Source organism: Leiobunum rupestre, chromosome 3 (assembly GCF_980474605.1).
Source record: "Leiobunum rupestre chromosome 3, qqLeiRupe1.1.hap1, whole genome shotgun sequence".
Taxonomy (NCBI): Eukaryota; Metazoa; Arthropoda; class Arachnida; order Opiliones; family Sclerosomatidae; genus Leiobunum; species Leiobunum rupestre.
Window position 1 is genome coordinate 63,204,894 of NC_143386.1, and position 20,323 is coordinate 63,225,216.

At 38.8% G+C, this 20,323-nt stretch overlaps 1 protein-coding gene across 2 annotated transcripts in view; it reads right to left on the reverse strand.

The window, feature by feature from the left end:
- Positions 1–6,339: 6,339 nt before the first annotated feature.
- Positions 6,340–20,323, reverse strand: part of LOC149954183 (inactive tyrosine-protein kinase RYK-like) — a 170,467-nt gene continuing 156,483 nt past the window's right edge. The window contains exons 2-13 of one of the 2 annotated variants that reach the window (XM_090168966.1): positions 10,550–10,677; positions 10,384–10,483; positions 9,723–9,890; positions 9,480–9,627; positions 9,305–9,399; positions 9,076–9,228; positions 8,929–9,018; positions 8,490–8,692; positions 8,312–8,421; positions 8,065–8,224; positions 7,844–7,980; positions 6,340–7,228 (exon numbers count right to left, since the gene is read on the reverse strand). In XM_090168966.1, coding sequence (XP_090025092.1) covers positions 7,117–7,228; positions 7,844–7,980; positions 8,065–8,224; positions 8,312–8,421; positions 8,490–8,692; positions 8,929–9,018; positions 9,076–9,228; positions 9,305–9,399; positions 9,480–9,627; positions 9,723–9,890; positions 10,384–10,483; positions 10,550–10,677 — 1,604 coding nt within the window. In that variant the 3' untranslated portion in view covers positions 6,340–7,116. The remainder of the gene's footprint in view (positions 7,229–7,843; positions 7,981–8,064; positions 8,225–8,311; positions 8,422–8,489; positions 8,693–8,928; positions 9,019–9,075; positions 9,229–9,304; positions 9,400–9,479; positions 9,628–9,722; positions 9,891–10,383; positions 10,484–10,549; positions 10,678–20,323) is intronic. The other variant, XM_090168967.1, reaches the window with a different exon arrangement.

A 20,323-nucleotide genomic window follows, 5' to 3' on the forward strand; every position in this document is an offset into this window, starting at 1 on the left:
ATCACGATGTTCGTTAGCAACGAAGTTACCAACCTTAGCCCTTAGCAACCACAGCGTATCGAGGCAACCTTTTATAGCCTAAAATTTACTAACCTTGGGTGGTGGCAAGCCCTTCAAGCCACGCGAGCCAACAGCTCCCTACACTCACTATTACCATTTACCTCAACAAGTTTTTATGAAAAGGGGAACCGAAGAACTCAGGAGAAAACCATCCATGGTATGATCTTGGAGGAAAGAAGGGGTTCCTGGAGAGGAAAATATGAAAACCATAGCTCAAGACGTTTTTTTTTTGTCAGACTCTCGTTAAATGTTGCCACCATTGAGGGGAATTTGGAACTATATATTACTTTTTCCTATTTGACTTTGACCGACAACACAGATCGCGACTAGCAGGCTTATTAGGGTGTTGATCGGAATGTTTTATACAGTTATTGATAACGTTATAAACTTAATAGGCATTCCTAAGCCTTGTGTGATCTAAAAACGTCTTCCAAATGTGCAGACGACTAATTGGAATTTTTTAATAATTTTATCCACCGCTAGATGCTACTCAAGTCCTAGGGTCCGACCAAAAATTACCGCACCCGGCCTTCCGCGCTCGGGTACCTATCGCCTATGCTCTTGGTTTTCTATTTTCCCTTCCAGGAACTCCTTCTCTCCTTCAAGGTATGGTCACTCTGACGGCTTTGGCCCTGCCTGCGAGATAAAAAATCCCCTTTGCGCGCACTGTCCTCTCACGTGGTTGATAGTTAAGTTAACATAGTGACGTCAAAAAAACCGTCAGCCACATCGAGACGAAAATCTGCCGTGATAAGCATTCGAAGTAAAGGTATGTATTGCTGCCAGCTAGGAGCAACAAACACAACACCCCACACAAGGAGAACGCAACCCGTCAAAAGTCGTGGATTTTCTTGTGTACATTTTTCATTGGCTAGACGCTTTAGCCAGTAGCGGCGCTAAGGTTTTTTCACAGGTGGGCTAATTATTTTGTGGCCCCTAAGAATTTTGTGACCCCTACAGCGTTGCCAGGTCCCAAAACTGAAATTATAGTATCGAAGCCCAAAAATTATCGAATTTTCTAGAAAATTATAGTACACAAGTACGGCCAGCTTTGATTACTCGCTATACCATGGTAGCACTTTATCATAGTTGGCCGTTACTAACATATTTCGTTTTCGTTAGGCTACAACACGCTTGATTAGTCAAGTCAGCCGTATTTTCGAGAACAAACCAAACACTCCGAGTATAATATTTCAATTCTTAGCCTACTTAAGAAACTGGAAACGCCGTTCTTATGTAAACAAAAAGGAACTTTCTAATATTTCTTAAATTATCGCACAAATATCGGAAATATAGTAAAACTATAATACAATTATCGCAAAAAGCGTACTATATAGTACGCGATTGAAATTGTAGTACGGAAAAATTCGAAAGGTATAATTATCGAAATGTACTATAATTATAGTACGGTCGGCAACGCTGGGCCCCTAAGAACTTTGTGGCCCTTAGTGGGAACCTTGGATTGACCATATTTCGCAAAAGTGGTGAATTCGAAAAAACCCAAGATTTTCTAGGAAGCGAGAAGAGCAAGGTCGTTTTATTGTTGCGGCTCTCGTCGCGTTTTTTGGACCCCCTACTGACCTTGTATCTGACCTGGAGGGGACACGTGCATGCCTGGGATATTTCCGTAAATTCCCATAAGCCCTTTTCTTTTCAACTTTCTCTCAATTTCCGCTACCTTCCTCCCGAATCTATATGTTTATGGTCTACTACCTTTTTGAGTAAACAAATTGATTTTGAAAGATTTTTTCCAGAAAAACGTTTCTTCGCAATAAAACAAATTTCTAGAGATAATGAAAATTCATAAATCAAAATATGTGGCCTCTTAATTATGAATATGTGGCCCTTTTAATATAAATATGTGGCCCCTCTCAGAAATGCACGGGGGCTAAAGCCCACTTCAGCCCACCCTTAGCGCCGCTACTGGCTTTAGCGCCTGCTGCCGTCGGAAGGGGAAAATTCGGAAATTGTCTTCCCCCCCGCCCGTAAAAGTTCAGCGTAAAGGCTCGTCCAATGAAATTCGTACACAACCCTTCGTTAGCGTGTTTAAAGGCTAGCTGCGTTCTCCTTGTGTTTGTTGCTCCTAGCTGCCAGTAGGGGGAAAACCATGTCACAAGCTGGGATCGTTAACTCAATCCACAAAACGTTTTAATCGGCCAAGAATATTACTTGTAATTTTTAGAAAAATACCTGTACTGCTACAAAATCAGTTGACTGTTATAAATAATGGTATTTGCTGTTAATATTTTTACGATTTTCGTTCAATCAAAAAGATGTACATTAAATTTTTATAAATTAAATTTTGCGTTAAGCCTTGGCAATGAAAACTAGCCAAGATTCATAACGTTGACCATCAAACCAATTTTTGAGTGGCGCCGATTGACCAAAGTCATGATAACAAAGCACCTCCACTTCTAGCGACTGACTAACGTCACAAAAAAGAATCCTCTCCCATTCTAGCGACTGACCAACGTCATAATAACGAAGCCCCTCCCATCAGTGGCGTAGCCAGAAATTCGTCAAGAAGGGTCAAAATATGTTAATTTTAAGAGGGGATGGGAATTTAGTACAGTCAAAGGTAGGCCCAAGGGGGGTTTGTACCCTGAAACCCCCCTTGTTTACGTCACTGCCTGCCATCCCAGCAACTGACAATAGTCATAATAAAGAAGCCCCTCCTTGCGACTGACTAACGTCATAATAAAGAAGCCCCTCCCATCCTTGCGACTGACCAACGTCATAATTAAGAAGCCCCTCCCATCCCAGCAAACTGACCAACGTCATAATAAAGAAGCGCCTCCCAGTGGCGGAGCTTGGGTTAGTAGCGCCCCCACACCACGTAAGATTTTGCGCCCGTTATATAGATATAGAGAGAAAGATATATATATATATATATATATATATATATATATATAGAGATATTAGGGATGCAACGGTTCCATGTTTTCGGACTATCTCGGTTCCGGTTCTTAAATTTGCGCTTTGTCGGTTCCGGTTCTGGTTCCTAGCATTTTTCATTGTTCAACAAAAATGATGTAGGGTACGTGACGGTACTTAGACAAAACTACATCGAATATCCAGTGGCGGTGCCAGGGGTAGGCTACGCAGGCTACAGCCTACTTTTATTTCACTTGTAGGGGCCCCAAATCTAGATGAAGGGGCCCCGAACAGCCCCCTAAAATGATTTGCGCAACTAGAAATATCAAAATCCGAATTAAAATCCTGCTGTTTTTAAGTTGCGAACACTGAACAGTGATTTCTAATATTTTTTCGAACTTAGCCTTGATTCGTTGTAGTTGCTAAACTAGCTACTTCAAAAAGTGTTGCATCGTTAGACAAATGATAAATTGCGCGGCAGTGGCGTAACTAGGTGCTCCGGGGCCCCACCGCGAAAAACGACTCGGAGCAGCCCTTTTAAATAGCACCGAGTTTAATCATAAACGTTTGGGGGCGCGGTTTTCCGACTCTCGGAGTCCCAATTTCCAAAATAAAGATAAAATCATGGACACTATCTCTAACCAAAGATAATTTAAACTCGTACCCTAGATTCGAAATCACTCTCTCGCGCGTTGCCGATAGCGTTTACCCACTTCCCGCTGTAAATCAGAAAAAATTCACTCCATGGTTTGCGCCTTACCGCAACCGATAGAGCCCTATTTTTCTGAGGTCACGTGCCGGAAAAGGGGAAACGCTTCGTATCAAACCGTCAATGGGAAAGCTCTCAGTATTCGAATCTAGGGTACGAGTTTAAATTATCTTTACTCTAACCGGACGGGAAAAGCTGTAGCTTCCACCATACAAAATCACCTGCCGCCGCCACCGTCTCTCTGTAAAGGGGCGGGAGGTTCTAGAATTTTGAAAGTTTCGGGCTGTCAAGGCCATATATTTCGTCACGTGCTCGACAAAACGTTCCATTTGAAATGGGGGTTTACATTCTTTCGAATGACCTTGACGGCCCTGCGAATCGAGTACGACCGACTATTTCAGCTAATACGAAGTAGGAAGCAAACGGACAGTGAGGGGGTACCTCTTTTAGGCTGCTTTTCCCGTCCGGTTAGAGATACAGTGTCCATGATAATATAAAGCGTGGCAACTGGCAAGTGTTTTTGCAACAATTGTAAGTGAAAATGGAGAATGCTGTTGGAGGATGTTTCCCATATGTGCATTGTTATGCTCATCGACTTAAAAAAAATAACTTCCGAGTACATTTAAACAGTCATGTACATTTCTTTTGTAAATTATTAAAAATAAACCGGTTTTGTCACAGTTTTGTTTAGTTAGTGTATGTAAAGGGGGGGCCCCCCATATTAAAGAATTATGTAGCCTACCCATAGTAATATCCTGGCGCCGCTACTGCGAATATCACATGATGGCTGCGTTCAACAACCATCAACGGAGAAAAACCGTTGAGTTATCGTTGAGTTCTTTTAATCAACGCTACGTCACTAAAATCTAAAGTTGTTGTACGATTTATATAGTTCGCTGACTTAACGAACAAAATATCGTCTGCTACCCCTCCTTTAACTTTGTCGAATGACGTCACGACACCGATGAGCAACGGAAAAACCATCTCGCTCAGCCGATGTTTCCGCTGAGTCTCCGATGATCAACGTGACGTCAAAACCGGAAGTCAAAAAACCCGTTCAACAAAAAACTGCTGACCGTTGAGACACGGCCAACTTTGATTTCTCGCGCATCTCTCGCGCTACAGCGGCCATCTCATTCGTTGACGTTCCTGTGTTAACCTATGAACAAAAGATGTGTATGACGTCAGCGCCCCTAGCGGATTATTATTTTTAGTATAGTTTTTACATTGGGGACAATATAACCACCGAGCGTGGCGCTGAACTCCTACACATTATAGTACAGTTTATAGGGGGAAAATCCTTGCTCACGGAATTTCGACGAATGTGTTGGCCGTAGTAGCGCGAAAAGCGCGTGATCAAAGTTGGCCGTGGTTGACCTCAGCGCTGAGCTATTTTAGAGTTGTTGAACGCAGCCAATATGTTACTTTTAAATTTAAACAACCCGTCTCCTTATTAAGCTCTCCAACATATGTCCATCGTGTATCCTGCTTTATGAGCTAATTCTAAGCAGTAAAACTTAAAGTAAAGTAGAGTAAATCTCGTAACGCGACGAGATAATCTAAAAAGTCTCCGGCGTGTACCCTGCGTTACGAACTAATTCTTCGAAGAGTAAGTTAAAATGAAGTAGGGTAAAACTCGTAACGCATTTAAATTAACTACTCGTGTTTAAAGACTGAACTACATCAAATTTAAACCAGTGTTTACCTACTTTTAGCGCCAACTATAAAACTTACTCACTTTATAGTCCTCGAAAAAATGCGCCCCCACGCAGTTGCGTACCCTGCGTACCCTATATCACTGCCCCTGGCGCCTCCCATCCCAGCAAACTGACCAACGTCATAATAAAGAAGCGCCTCCCATCCCAGCAAACTGACCAACGTCATAATAAAGAAGCGCCTCCCATCCTAGCGACTGACCAACGTCGTAATAAATTAGCCCTTCCCATCCTAGCGACTGACCAACGTCATAATTAAGAAGCCCCTCCCATCCCAGCAAACTGACCAACGTTATAATAAAGAAGCGCCTCCCATCCCAGCAAACTGACCAACGTCATAATAAAGAAGCGCCTCCCATCCCAGCAAACTGACCAACGTCATAATAAAGAAGCGCCTCCCATCCTAGCGACTGACCAACGTCGTAATAAATTAGCCCTTCCCATCCTAGCGACTGACCAACGTCATAATTAAGAAGCCCCTCCCATCCCAGCAAACTGACCAACGTCATAATAAAGAAGCCCCTCCCATCCTAGCGACTGACCAACGTCATAATAAAGAAGCGCCTCCCATTCCAGCAAACTGACTAACGTCATAATTAAGAAGCCCCTCCCATCCTAGCGACTGACCAACGTCGTAATAAAGAAACCCCTCCCATCCTAGAGAGGCTATTCCAAAATCCTAATGCAATTGCAATACATGTATGATATTCATGGTGACCGCGACACTAAAATTAGACTACAATCTCTCATTGTTTTCAATGCAAAGCAAACAAACTTGACTTTTCGTTCTCTAGATAGCAGGATATAAACAAACATTTATCTGCAAACCCAACTAGTTATTGTAACAAGACACGCCCTTAAATATTTGTTTAACTGCTATAAATAAACAAAGGCTTGAAGTCTTTATAAAGAAAATCTCTGTTAGGCAAAAATTCAAAACGGTACATTTTGTGAATAAAACTTTTATTCAATTTCAGATATGCACATAAAACATGCAGGCACTATTTATATAAATTTATCAGGGTTGTATTTCTTTATACCTCATTATTCTTTCCTAAAAGGTGTATCTAAATTTGTTTTCTTTTTAAATAAAAAAGAATTAAAAACATTGGTTATTTTTATTATTTTTTTGACTAGCTTGATAAAAACCTACGCACTGTTTCCTTTTATAAGTTCCGCGGTTTTTTCGTAACAACAACAAAGCACCAAGAAACATCTTTTATGTTATATATAATATATATGTAAAAAAACCAACGAGAGATCCATCTTGGACACTTGCGTGTATTTATTGTCTAGTGTATTTTGTATTCGCCACTTCCGTTCAAATGCATTCCCTCGTTTTTGGTTATAAAATTGGCATTTGATTGTCGGACGAGGTTGACTTGACCACCTCCGGGGGAATTAATTAATTTTTGTCAAAAGTACTTAGTAAAACATTGTTTTTTTTCATTGATATGACAAAATTGCAACGGCAAACGTTACGAATTCCGAGTATTACGACAAAATACTTTCGTACAAAGTAAAAAGCGAGACTGGCATGTGTCGTGAGAAGTATAGTAAGAAATCGTATTTTTGTTGAAAGTCGAAGGTGGAATTTTTTTTAACGTATCTTTAAAATATACTTTCTTGAGCAATTACGGAATCATTCTTCATGTAACGATTCGTGTAAAAGATACTGTTAACTCCCCATCGCTTTAATACGGTTCGTAATAAATTATGATAGGCCTATATCACATTTTTTTTGCGCGGTAGTGGCGTTCAAATATAACGTCCCAGGGCTTGGTAAAAGTCCTGCAAGCACAATAACAGTTGAGGGAAAGTTGGCCTGTCTTCGGGAACTGCCGTCCAACAATAGGCCATCATGGCGTACCTTTAATATACAAACATGAGGATTTCAATTAATATTTTTGTGGGTTAAAAGGTATGGCACTCCATCCAGGTCAAAATGAAAATATTTTCAGTAAAAATAAATTTGGTTTGAAAAAAAAATTTATGGTGAAAATCATAATTTTTAATGAGAAATTTATATTTTTGGTGGTATTTGAGACTTAAGTTGGTGAAAAATAAGAAATTTATAGTCATTTTATATTAAATTTAGGGATGCACCGATATATGGGTAACAGATATATTGGAGCTTTGGTTGAATAGTAATATTACATTTAATATGAAAATATCACAGACTTCATAACTAGATATGCATATTATAGTAATATTACATTTTTATTTTAAAACACCAGTTAGCCAGCAGTAAAAGCTAATGAAATTAGTGCTTTAGTAAAACGCTGGCTGTTTTTGAACGCCTTCTATCAAACTTTAAAACTATATTGAAAGCAAAGCACCAAGTACGAAAAATATATTGAAAATATAATAAAATTGTCAAATTATAGGAAGTCTGGTCAAGTGGTATTTCTTATTTAGAACTTAAAACTGATTATTTTTAACCTGGATGGCGTGCCATACTAAGGAATTGCAAAAGTGTTCTTACAATTTATCCGGACAGTTGATAGGTTGCGTCAGTCTATAGCCGTCTCTCAAATTAGCACCCATTTCGAAGGGGTCAATCTCCATATATGGCATTTGACCTAACGTCATAAGCTCCCACAGTGTCACTCCAAATGCCCACTTTAGAGAAATTAACGTTTTAATTAAAGCTCTCATAATTTAGGGTAACGTAGGTGTGAAAATCAGACGGAATTCGCTACTTACCACGTCACTAGCGGTTGAGAACTCTTTTCTCATTAAGCTCTCGATGGCCAGCCATTTCACTGGTCGATTTTCATTGTCACCCAGACAATGGTATTCATTGGGGAATATATCTCTGGATAGGGCGTTGTCCGCTAATCTCACTTGTAACCTGTCCGTCACCCTATTACGTAAAAAATCAATTCAATTAGTATCGCATTGAAATGTTACAAATAAACTTAATAAAGGTTAAATATGTTAAAATACGTACACCAAATTCCTGGCAGCTAAATCTCTATGTATAATTTTCTTTTTATGCAAATAAATCATGGCGTGGACTATTTGAATGGCCATGTCTACTAAATCTTGGGTTAATAATGTCTGTAATTTCAATAAACCAGTGTTAACATGGTCAAAAACTTGATAGAATTTCTTCAAAGTAAACTTACGTGGCATTGTCCTTCCGCAGAGAATTTACATTTAAGTAGGAACCTCTTCAAGTTGCCTTGATTGGCGTAAGGATAGACTAGAAGTGGCCGTAATGGGTCTTCCATACAGACAGCGATCACCGGAAGGATGTTTTTGTGGTTCATGCTGAACATCAACATCCCTTCGGTCAACAGCAACGATATCTGAATGTTTGACGCTTGATCTGGAAATTGAAGGGTCATCGTTTATCTTCCCTTCTTGTTCAATCGCTTTTAGCAAAAGTAGATCGGGGGAGAATGTTTTGGAGTAACTGCATAATTTAGCTTAACTAGCTTAATATTTTATTAAATGGTGACCCAAAGTGACTTTTTTTAAATAAATTACACTCCTCTAGAGCCTACTATTCAGGTCCCAGACTTTCTAAATTATTTACTTTTAGTCAACTGCGAGTTAGCTTACCGGAAATGGACTTGACAAAGACTTGTTGTTCGCTGCAGACATCATTTTCATCATCAAATAGGACGCCACGGTAGATTTTTCCAAATGTACCTACAGAGAATGAAGATTTAGTTATAAGTAATCAAGTATTTGGGAAAGGGTGGTTACCTTCTTGTAGTAGTTCTTGTAACGAGATCTTCCTACGGTCAACGATAATTTCGCTAATTTGTTCGCTTAACTCAGTGGCATGCAGTTCATTGTTGACTTGGACCGGCACAGACGCTACGGAAAGCGGGGTCAAACGTCTAAAGCTCGTGTAACCTGATAACAAAGTCACTAATGTTAATAAGTCAGCGTTTTAAATAAAATACAAGTATTTTATATAAAAAAAACTCACTGCATTTGCTGCCAGTTGTACTGACGTTATTGGGCGTATCCACCCTTAGAAAAGTCTGTCCGTGAGTCGACAAAGCGGGAGAATTGCTCCTGCAACTAAAGATCAAATAATATTTTTAGGTGTTAGTGAGGGAATAAGATGAAATTTATGCTAGGTGACAAAGATATTTAAGTACATGTACTTCATCGCTTCGGTTCGTCTGGCTTTCGGAGTGTGCAGGTAGCACAAGGCACTGATTATGATGATGACCACAATCAAGGCGCAAGCGCAACTAACTCCAATGTACAAAGGATTATTGGTGGCAACCATGGCCGATGCATCCACTGAAATTGGCAGATCTTATATCAATAATGGGTTAAAATTAGGGATACAAAAATGCTTAACAGCCTTTAAACAAGTAAAAAAAACTTGAAATTACCCATAAGTGCTGTGCTGTTTATCTTGCCATCTTTGAGGCAAATTTTGTTGCGCCTCAAAGTCAACGAGGTGACGTTATTCGAATTTGGATCGCTGGTGATGTTCACTTGGATCTGGACTTCAACCTCGGCGTCAACCTTACCAGTGCAAGGTAATTCTATACGGAAAACTAAAAAGGCAAAACGCATAAAATAAATACCAAACCATTCCATCCCTCTTAAAGTTTTCAAACCAGTATCTTTTTATTGAGAGGCCAGATCACGGACCTATAACAAAATGTAAGGCGTTCGACATGTGCGAGTACATGGTAGGAAAAATATATCAACGCGCCATTTAACGGCTGCTAGTGGAACTAATGATTTTTAGTTTGTAATTATAGTTAACAAAATAATGGCCATACACTTCGATCTATTGACTCTTAATAATTAAATTTTTTTATGTTTAAAATACTAGAAATAATTCAAAAGACAAAATTATAAATGTGCCTTAAAATGATTAGTTTTATATAATTCCTTACATGTAGTTCGTGATACCAGTATAGATGGCGCAAAACACAATTATTTTTTTTTCCAGGCCGAGTCTGACGAACGAGTTGCAAAAACAGAAGCAAGAGTGCGCTAACCTCTCCATAAAAAGATCCTGAAACTACAATAGGTACTCACTTTCTTCAGCCGCTGGAACGATCCCCTTTTTACTTATGTTGAGTACTGGTGGATTCAAAGCTTCGACGTTACTGACGGACAAACCAACGGTGTAGTTTATCTAACAAAAAACGTACAATATTGAATTTCAAAATTCAAAGTTTCCACTTATAATCGAACATCTTACAGGCATGCTTCTCATATTCTGCCACGTAAACCTCAACTCTCTGATATGGGCCGGCACTGGCATGACAAATTCCAGAGCGTAATGATTGATTTTACCCTCACGCACGTAGTACAATTCGGCGTTTAAACCTGCGAAAAGAGCAGAAAACAAAATAGAAATTAAGTAAAAATTTCCAAATTATAGGATAATTATAGGATAAAAATTTCAAAATTATACGATAAATATAGTATAAATAATTATAAATTATGGGACAATTAAAGGATAAATATTTCAGGATAAATTATGGGAAAATTATAGGATAAAAATTTAAAAATTACACGATAAATATAATACAAATAATTATAAATTATGGGACAATTATAGGATAAAAATTTCAAAATTATATTATAAATATTTCCAAATTATACGATAATTATAGGATCAAATTGTCAAAATTATAGGAAAATAATTTCAAAATTATAGAATTTTGATAGGGTAAAAATTTAAAAATTATAGGATAATGGACGGATTTTGAAATGACGTTTTAGCGCGAGACACTACAGGTACATGTCTTGGGCACACAGCCTTCTTTGCGTGCTTTTTTGACCATAACATGTAGAGGTATTTTCACGCGCAAAATGAATTTTAAAAGCCGTCAATTATAGAATTTTTATATGGTAAAAATTTCAAAATTATAGGATAAAAATTTCAAAATTATAGGATAAAAATTTCAAAATTATAGGACTGAATTACAGTAACTAATTTAAAGGCGTTTTATCAGGTTGAAATAAGGAAATACTGATAATTTATAGTGGGTATTTAAGTTGAGACGTAGCGATGTAAGACAGATCAAAGGAAAAAAATCAAAACCTTTTAATTTTCACGAAAAAAATTACAAATTAAAAAATTTCTAGTTGGTGTATATAGTGATGTAAAATACCCGGGTATTTAAAACGCAGGGTAAATACCTTAGGTACTTACCCGGGTAAATACCCAAAATACATAAATACCCAGGTGTTTATAAACACCATTAATTTCTTTGTTATTTTTTTAATTTATTCAATTAAGAGTTCGGTAATTGAAAAACCCACAAACACATCAAGTTATTCTCATATTAAATTTTAATTATTGTTTCTTACTTTTTTTGCAAGTTTTACATAGTAACAATAACATATGAGATAACTATTAAATATCATTTATTCCTTTTCTGGACGATCACTTGAAAGTTCAGTCTCTGCTGCCCCTGGCTCTCCTCAGACTCCTCATCATGACTATTTTATTAGCAGGCCTAACACTAACAGTAACGTGAGCAAATAAGGATTTTATTCATTTCATTTGGGCCATTAAAACATTTCCTGATGTTTTGTCATTTTGTTGACATTAGAATGTTTGTACTCCTAACAGTAATATTTGAATACAACACCTTAATTTTATTTTTTAATAACTACCAGGCTAGAAATAAAATAGACTGCATTTAAAAAATGTAGTTTGCCCAAATTGCCCTACCTAATAAGCCCAAACAAAGCAAAAGATGTAGACAAGGAGGATAACAGATAGTACCACTCGACCCTATACTAACTGACGCCCCAATCATAAAAAACCTAGTTTTGGGTATTAACCCGGGCATGGGGTAAATACCCGGGTAAATACCTATTTAAAATACTGGGTATTTACCCGACTTACATCACTAGGTGTATAAGTATCAGTATTGTTTCAACCGAATATGCTTAAAAAAAAAGGAACTGTAGGATAAAAAAAATTTATAGAACTTTATAGGATCGCTTGGAGCCCTGATATGGTTGAAAAATTAAATATTCTTAACCCGAAAAAAATCGCTGTAGGACTGGATAAAGAAAGGAGTTCTTCGTATGGCATCAAATATGAAATAGCCCAACTTCACGTGGTCATTTAGACCGTAACTGTTGGGTCATTTTCGGGCAAATCGCTACTTTAACCCCTTCTAAATGACCGCTGTACCGACGTAGATAATAAACCACTCGTACAGAAAGCAATTTCTAAAGTGGCCATCAATGGCCCAGCGGAGTTTTTACAGAAATTTATTAGGGCCTTTAGAAAACCAGAAGATATCGTTAACGATACGAAATAAAAAAAGGAATACTCTAACAATAGTATACCCGGAATATAGGCTGGCTTAACCAGAAGTTAATAATACATCTCTCAGGAGAAATAAATATCCATCTACGCCTTTAATATCAAACATGTACCGTTGAAGGGTTGAGGTAGTTTACAATAGGTACGAATACCCACTTTTTCCAAAGAGGGACCCCGTTTTCCCCCAAAGAGGGACCCCGTTTTCCCCCAAAGAGGGACCCCGTTTTCCCCCAAAGAGGGACCCCGTTTTCCCCCAAAGAGGGACCCCGTTTTCCCCCAAAGAGGGACCCCGTTTTCCCCCAAAGAGGGACCCCGTTTTCCCCCAAAGAGGGACCCCGTTTTCCCCCAAAGAGGGACCCCGTTTTCCCCCAAAGAGGGACCCCGTTTTCCCCCAAAGAGGGACCCCGTTTTCCCCCAAAGAGGGACCCCGTTTTCCCCCAAAGAGGGACCCCGTTTTCCCCCAAAGAGGGACCCCGTTTCCCCCCAAAGAGGGACCCCGTTTCCCCCCAAAGAGGGACCCCGTTTCCCCCCAAAGAGGGACCCCGTTTCCCCCCAAAGAGGGACCCCGTTTCCCCCCAAAGAGGGACCCCGTTTCCCCCCAAAGAGGGACCCCGTTTCCCCCCAAAGAGGGACCCCGTTTCCCCCCAAAGAGGGACCCCGTTTCCCCCCAAAGAGGGACCCCGTTTCCCCCCAAAGAGGGACCCCGTTTCCCCCCAAAGAGGGACCCCGTTTCCCCCCAAAGAGGGACCCCGTTTCCCCCCAAAGAGGGACCCCGTTTCCCCCCAAAGAGGGACCCCGTTTCCCCCCAAAGAGGGACCCCGTTTCCCCCCAAAGAGGGACCCCGTTTCCCCCCAAAGAGGGACCCCGTTTCCCCCCAAAGAGGGACCCCGTTTCCCCCCAAAGAGGGACCCCGTTTCCCCCCAAAGAGGGACCCCGTTTCCCCCCAAAGAGGGACCCCGTTTTTCCAAAGAGGGACCACGTTTTTCCAAAGCGGAACCCCGTTTTTCCAAAGCGGAACCCCGTTTTTCCAAAGAGGGACCACAATTTTCCCAAACAGGGACCACATTTTTGTGTACTATGTTAGAACTATTTTATCATTAATCCTCTGTTTTGACTAGTCCTTGGGCAGATCTATAAAAAAAATAAGCTTATTTTGGTTTCGCGGAATTTCATGAAAATAGGATACTTTAGGGAGCAAATCCCAATTTTAGAGTAGATTGATTAGGGACTTTGAAGAAAAATATGTAATTTTTGGTATTTTAGGGACCGGTTGGAAGATCTATTATTTACATATTTTGATGCAATAGTTTTAGGAAATAGTTTTTTTTAAGACTTGTAGGGAAAGGGATACTTTAGAAGTATTTGTGCGAGGCATACTTATCTTGTAAGATATGAATTATATACTTCTGGTCTAACTCAATTTAAATAAGTCTAAGAAACCACCAAAGAACATTGTATTGTTATAAAGGTTCTATTTTAAGTGAAAAATGAAGACAGCACAAAAGGACATTTTAAGTGAAAAAGACAGGGAAATAATAGCCGTCGGGTTTTTGGGAAACTTTGGACAACACCCAAATAAACGACCTTTTCTCTAATTTCTCAACAAGGATCAAGAAGCGGAAGAGGACCGCGAAGAAGAAGTCTGGCGGGAGGGAAAAAAACGGCGTCAAAAAACTCTTAATCTTGCCACCGTCTTCGAAACTTTGAGAAAGGTGTCCCCATGAAAAACCGCCGTTAATTAAAACACAACGAAGATTAATCGGGAACCCCAAAAAGTGCCAAATAAACGGTTTTTCCCAAGAATCCCTCAAGACACTAGAAAAATTCACGGATCAGTAGCCTTACCAAAAAAAAAAGGCCTAAAGTGTAGTTATTTATAACACCGTGAGATAAAATTGAAGAAAGCGCCTGTAGAAGTGTTCCAACCGCAGTACGTCAATGTTCAGGGAGAAGATAATTTACAGGGGCTGACCTACTTATCAAAATGGATTCAAAAAGCGGCTTTATTATTTTTTTCAGAAAAGTATATAATACTTCGGAAAAACTGCAAACACAAAATCTTAGCATGCACCTTTAACTAATCTGAATATACAATGCATCAAAAGTCGCCATTTTGATGTACACAATTTTTTATGGGGACAAAAAGAATAATAATTACGGTCATATTGAATTTAGATCAATAAACTCTATTACTAACTCGAAGGCGAGAAAATAACCTAAAAAAAAACTTTATGCATTTTTATCATCAAACAAGGTTGCCACAATATTTTCAGATTAGAATTTCCTGACCATTTTAAGGCCAAAATTGTATAATTTTTAACTTAATTTTATTAGAAATTAGTAAAATTAAATCAACTCATATTTTAGTACAAAGGTTATTGCAGCGTTATAAAAAAACTTTCAAGGAACTAAATGATAATCATGGATTTTGTCATAGATCTAGTGTAAAATTACCTTAAAAATTTAGGCCATTTTTAAATTCCCTGACTTTTACCTGGCGTGTGGCAACCCTGTCAAAGCAACGCAATCTCAATTTAAATGTTATGTCTGAAATTCAACCCGGTTGATATTTTCCCAAAGTTTGGGAATATTTCCGACTAGAGTTGTTAGAAAATAACTTTTGAAAAATAACACTTATCATATAGTTACTTTTTAAAACTATTATCCCTACGTAGCGTGATTTTTTGTATTTATCACATCGTCAAATGGAGTAATACAAAATTCGCTTTTATGACCTAGTTGGGTATTTCTCTCGTAAGATATATAATATATTATATAATTTCAGGGCCCCCATTCAAATTTTCAATATTTTTATAGGAAAAATAGGATTATATTTCTAAAAATAAAGGACTTTATAGGACTATTTTTACAAAATTATAGGATTTTATAGGACTATACAGATGCTATTTCATTTACTAACTTTATGCATTCAAAAACCAAATCTATATTTAGTTAAATAAATCTTTGATTTTCACTTAAAAAATAGAAACTATTTAACCATTTTACGAGGGCAGCTCACTCCAATGATTATTAGGACACCCTCGTATGATCAAACCATGATTAGATTAGATTAAAATTAAATCTGTAGCTGAGGCTGTACAAAAAATAAAAATGATTAAATCGTAATTAAAACATTAATCATGATTATTAGGACACCCTGTAACAAAGTGATTCGCCCCTCGCCATATTGTCACAAAAATATACTAGTAGCTAACCATGTCAACAATAACAAAAGTATAGACTAGAATGACTTGGTATAGGAATTTGGGGAAATGTCTCCATAGGCAACCGTTTTCATACTTTTTTTATTTATATTTTCTATTTTTGGCATTGTCAAAAAATTCAATTTCTCATGTTATTTTCAATGGGAAAATTACCATTTTGTGTTGTCAAAAACATTTTTGGTTGCCTATGGAGACATTTCCCTTTAGGGGTTTTCAAGTTACATGATGGTCTACCAAACCTCCGAGTTTGAAAAAAATCGGTGTGTTACACCTCGGGTCGTCTCCTTGTGAGTGGCGGGATTTGAAATAGGCAAAATATCAAAATTATAGGATTTTATAGGACTTTTTAGGGATTTTGTTAAAAATATAGTATATTATAGGACATTTTTGAAAATATAGGATTTTATAGGAATTATAGGACCTATGGGTTCCCTGTACTTATGAAATAAAAAATAAATTTTTAAATTCTAAGATACGTTCCACTTACGGTAAAATATCGTCAATAAAAGTATATCGATATCCGGTAAGACCGAAACAGTTTCGACTAAACCATAAAAACCCAACAGTAATAGCGACGGACGTAAGGTTGATAAGGAGAGGCGAGCTAAGGTGGATGGAGTCAATAGCGAATAATAAAAGCTATACCGATTCCGGATAAGAAAAGGAACCTAATGCGACGGCTAAGTCTTCACGTGGCAGCGTCTATAAAGGCGGGCACACTTTATTCCAGATGCGAGACGAAACTGTCGGGTGAGGGTGTGGGAATTAAGAGGGCTCGCTTCTCCCGATCCTAAAAGATGCGGTTACCGTGGAAACGGGAGGATCAAGAGTATGAGAAAGAATGAGAATTTCCGTCTCCCCATCGTCTCTTTTTTATAAGGGGAGGGTTACGTCGGTAGAGGGCGTCCCCTGGCGGTGTGAATGTAGGAAGGGAGGCTCGCGGAGTTGGGTTGGTAAGCGGCTTACTCGATCCCTCCGAACAATCCACCGACACCGCTCTGTACCACCAATTTGTATCGTTCAATCTCGTAGCGACATCGTTCCCGCCTCCCACTTTTTCTCGCTTCGGTGATGGGAATACTAACAAAGAGACGATCTAGACTCGAATTTTTATACCGAAGTTCCCCAATTTCAAGCGGACGAATCGGCTTTATAACTTTATTTAATCTAGCGACATTTGAAGTTTTATTTGAACTATATCCTTATAAGAATAACTAATATTACTTCCATTTGTCAAACAACCATTAAGAAACTTAAAATAAAATAAAAGATTTTTCAGTCAAAATGGCAATTTTATCACCTACGTCATGAGTAAAATAGTGGCCGACATTTGAAATTTTATTTGAACTATTCTATCCTTATAAGAATAACTAATATTACTTCCTTTTGTTAAACAACCATTAAGAAACTTAAAATAAAATAAAAGATTTTTCAGTCAAAATAGTAATTTTATCACCTACGTCTTGAGTAAAATAGTGGCCGACATTTGAAATTTTATTTGAACTATTCTATCCTTAAAAGAATAACTAATATTATTTCCTTTTGCTAAACAACCATTAAGAAACTTAAAATAAAATAAAAGATTTGTCAGTCTAACTAACGATTTTATCACCTACGTTGTGATTATATCGTTATAATGATAATCAGCTAGGCAAATTATCCAAGGCACCACCTTAGGCCTAAGTCATCGAGCGATTTTTGAAGCCTTTAATTCAGGTGGCCGGGTTACAACGCGTAGGAGGGTGGTGGCCAGCCCTTCACGCCACGCGAACCAACACTAACTATTACCGTTAACATCGACAAGTTTTTACGGAAGGGGAAACCGAAGAGCTTGGGGAAAACCCCTTATACCAGTGGGGAGAGAACTGGCCAACTCAACGCGGAAGGAGTAATTTTAAGAGTAAAGTCCATGATAGTGGCCAATAGTGGCTTATAATAAATTATTGCATTAAAATGATATAAATAAGTCAAGATAAGTAATAAAAATATGATTATTGTTATACAGGGTTTACAAATTTTCAGATTCAAATTCCCCGACTATTCCTTGTTTTCTCTGACCATTTCAAGAGATTTTCCCTCACTTTTACGCCCAAAATTTTTATTTTATACTTTACTTTTATCAGAAGTTAATAAATTTATATGGAATTAAATTTCAGTAAAAAGGTTATTGCAATGTTGAAAAAATTATCCAAACTTCCAAGGAAATAAATGATAATCATAGTTTGTCATATATCTAGAGTAAAATTACCTTCAAAAAGTGTCAAGGTAAAATTGAATTCCCCGACTTTTTCCAAATACTGAAAATTCCCCGACTTTTGGCCCATTTTTAAATTCCCCGACTTTTCCTGTTTTCCCTGACCTTGTTATAATTCTGTACATTATAACGTATTTGAATGTTTGATTTTCAGTTTCCCTTAGTTACAATATTTTTTCTATAAAACGAAATGAACAGTCCAGGATTCGAACCCTAGGGCAATACGATCGACAAAAGCTACGACTACAAAGCGCAACGGGAGATGTCGCCACTGCGCCAAAAGAAAGGAGCCGCTTTTACCATAAGTAACATAATACTAATACCAATAAGTATGAAATTTAGCGTTTTGTATTCTTCCAAAATTTAGAACCGCGCCATCTAGCGGTTTGGTGATACAAACAAAGCGGCATGTTAAGCTAAGAACGGTTTTTAACGTAGCAGGTATAGGAGCTTTCACACTTCCGTTATATAGTGGTTTTATTATGTACTTCTGCTAACGTATATAGAAAAAAATGTCCTTCTATTGCCCAAAAACGGGAAGATCCAATGAGGCTTGCTAAACAAATCCCGATCGTTTTGACAATAAAGGGTCATAGATATTACCAACGTGTTCGTAAATGGAACACAATGGCTTCACGGAAAATTGGGCAAATCGGTTGGCGATGATCCTTCGCGTGGGTTTGTTAAAAGTATCTCGTTTTATTGGCGCACCGAAAACAAGCCTTTCCATATCAATAACTTTCCATTCTCGGGCAGTATTATTGTAACGGCTGAAGCTTTATTATTTCGCGGAGGGCTTCCAGAAAAACAGAGCGGGTCATTAGATTGGCGGAATTTCCTATTGAGCGATAAAAAAAGAAGGGTCTATGTACCGGCAAAAATAAAAGGCATCGGAATTTTAGGAAGGTTTTCCGGCGTTGTATCCCGAGCCAGCTAGTAACGATCCAACAGCCCGCAGCTTCGAAGAATCGAAGTAAATCAGGAAAGTGGTGGCGACCAAGGATCCCATCATACGCCACCTCCGACATACGAACCGAGTTCAAATTCCAACCCGATCCCGACCCAAATAAGATGTCCCCTTCACGCTTAGATTCGATACCCAACAACGTTTCTGGGATAAATAATATCTTTTGTTTAAAGTTCTCGTTCGATTCGATACTCAACAACTTATTATTATTTAATAAAAGTTCCAATTCCCATTCCATTCCCGTTGAAAAGTTCCAATTCCCATTCCATTCCCGTCGAAAAGTTCCAATTCCCATTCCATTCCCGTCGAAAAGTTCCAATTCCCATTCCATTCCCGTCGAAAAAATCTCGTTCCCATTCCATTCCCGTCGAAAAAATCTCGTTCCCATTCCATTCCCGTCGAAAACATCTCGTTCCCATTCCATTCCCGTCGAAAACATCTCGTTCCCATTCCATTCCCGTCGAAAAAATCTCGTTCCCATTCCATTCCCGTCGAAAAAATCTCGTTCCCATTCCATTCCCGTCGAAAACATCTCGTTCCCATTCCATTCCCGTCGAAAACATCTCGTTCCCATTCCATTCCCGTCGAAAACATCTCGTTCCCATTCCATTCCCGTCGAAAACATCTCGTTCCCATTCCATTCCCGTCGAAAACATCTCGTTCCCATTCCATTCCCGTCGAAAACATCTCGTTCCCATTCCATTCCCGTCGAAAACATCTCGTTCCCATTCCATTCCCGTCGAAAACATCTCGTTCCCATTCCATTCCCGTCGAAAACATCTCGTTCCCATTCCATTCCCGTCGAAAACATCTCGTTCCCATTCCATTCCCGTCGAAAACATCTCGTTCCCATTCCATTCCCGTCGAAAACATCTCGTTCCCATTCCATTCCCGTCGAAAACATCTCGTTCCCATTCCATTCCCGTCGAAAACATCTCGTTCCCATTCCATTCCCGTCGAAAACATCTCGTTCCCATTCCATTCCCGTCGAAAACATCTCGTTCCCATTCCATTCCCGTCGAAAACATCTCGTTCCCATTCCATTCCCGTCGAAAACATCTCGTTCCCATTCCATTCCCGTCGAAAACATCTCGTTCCCATTCCATTCCCGTCGAAAACATCTCGTTCCCATTCCATTCCCGTCGAAAACATCTCGTTCCCATTCCATTCCCGTCGAAAACATCTCGTTCCCATTCCATTCCCGTCGAAAACATCTCGTTCCCATTCCATTCCCGTCG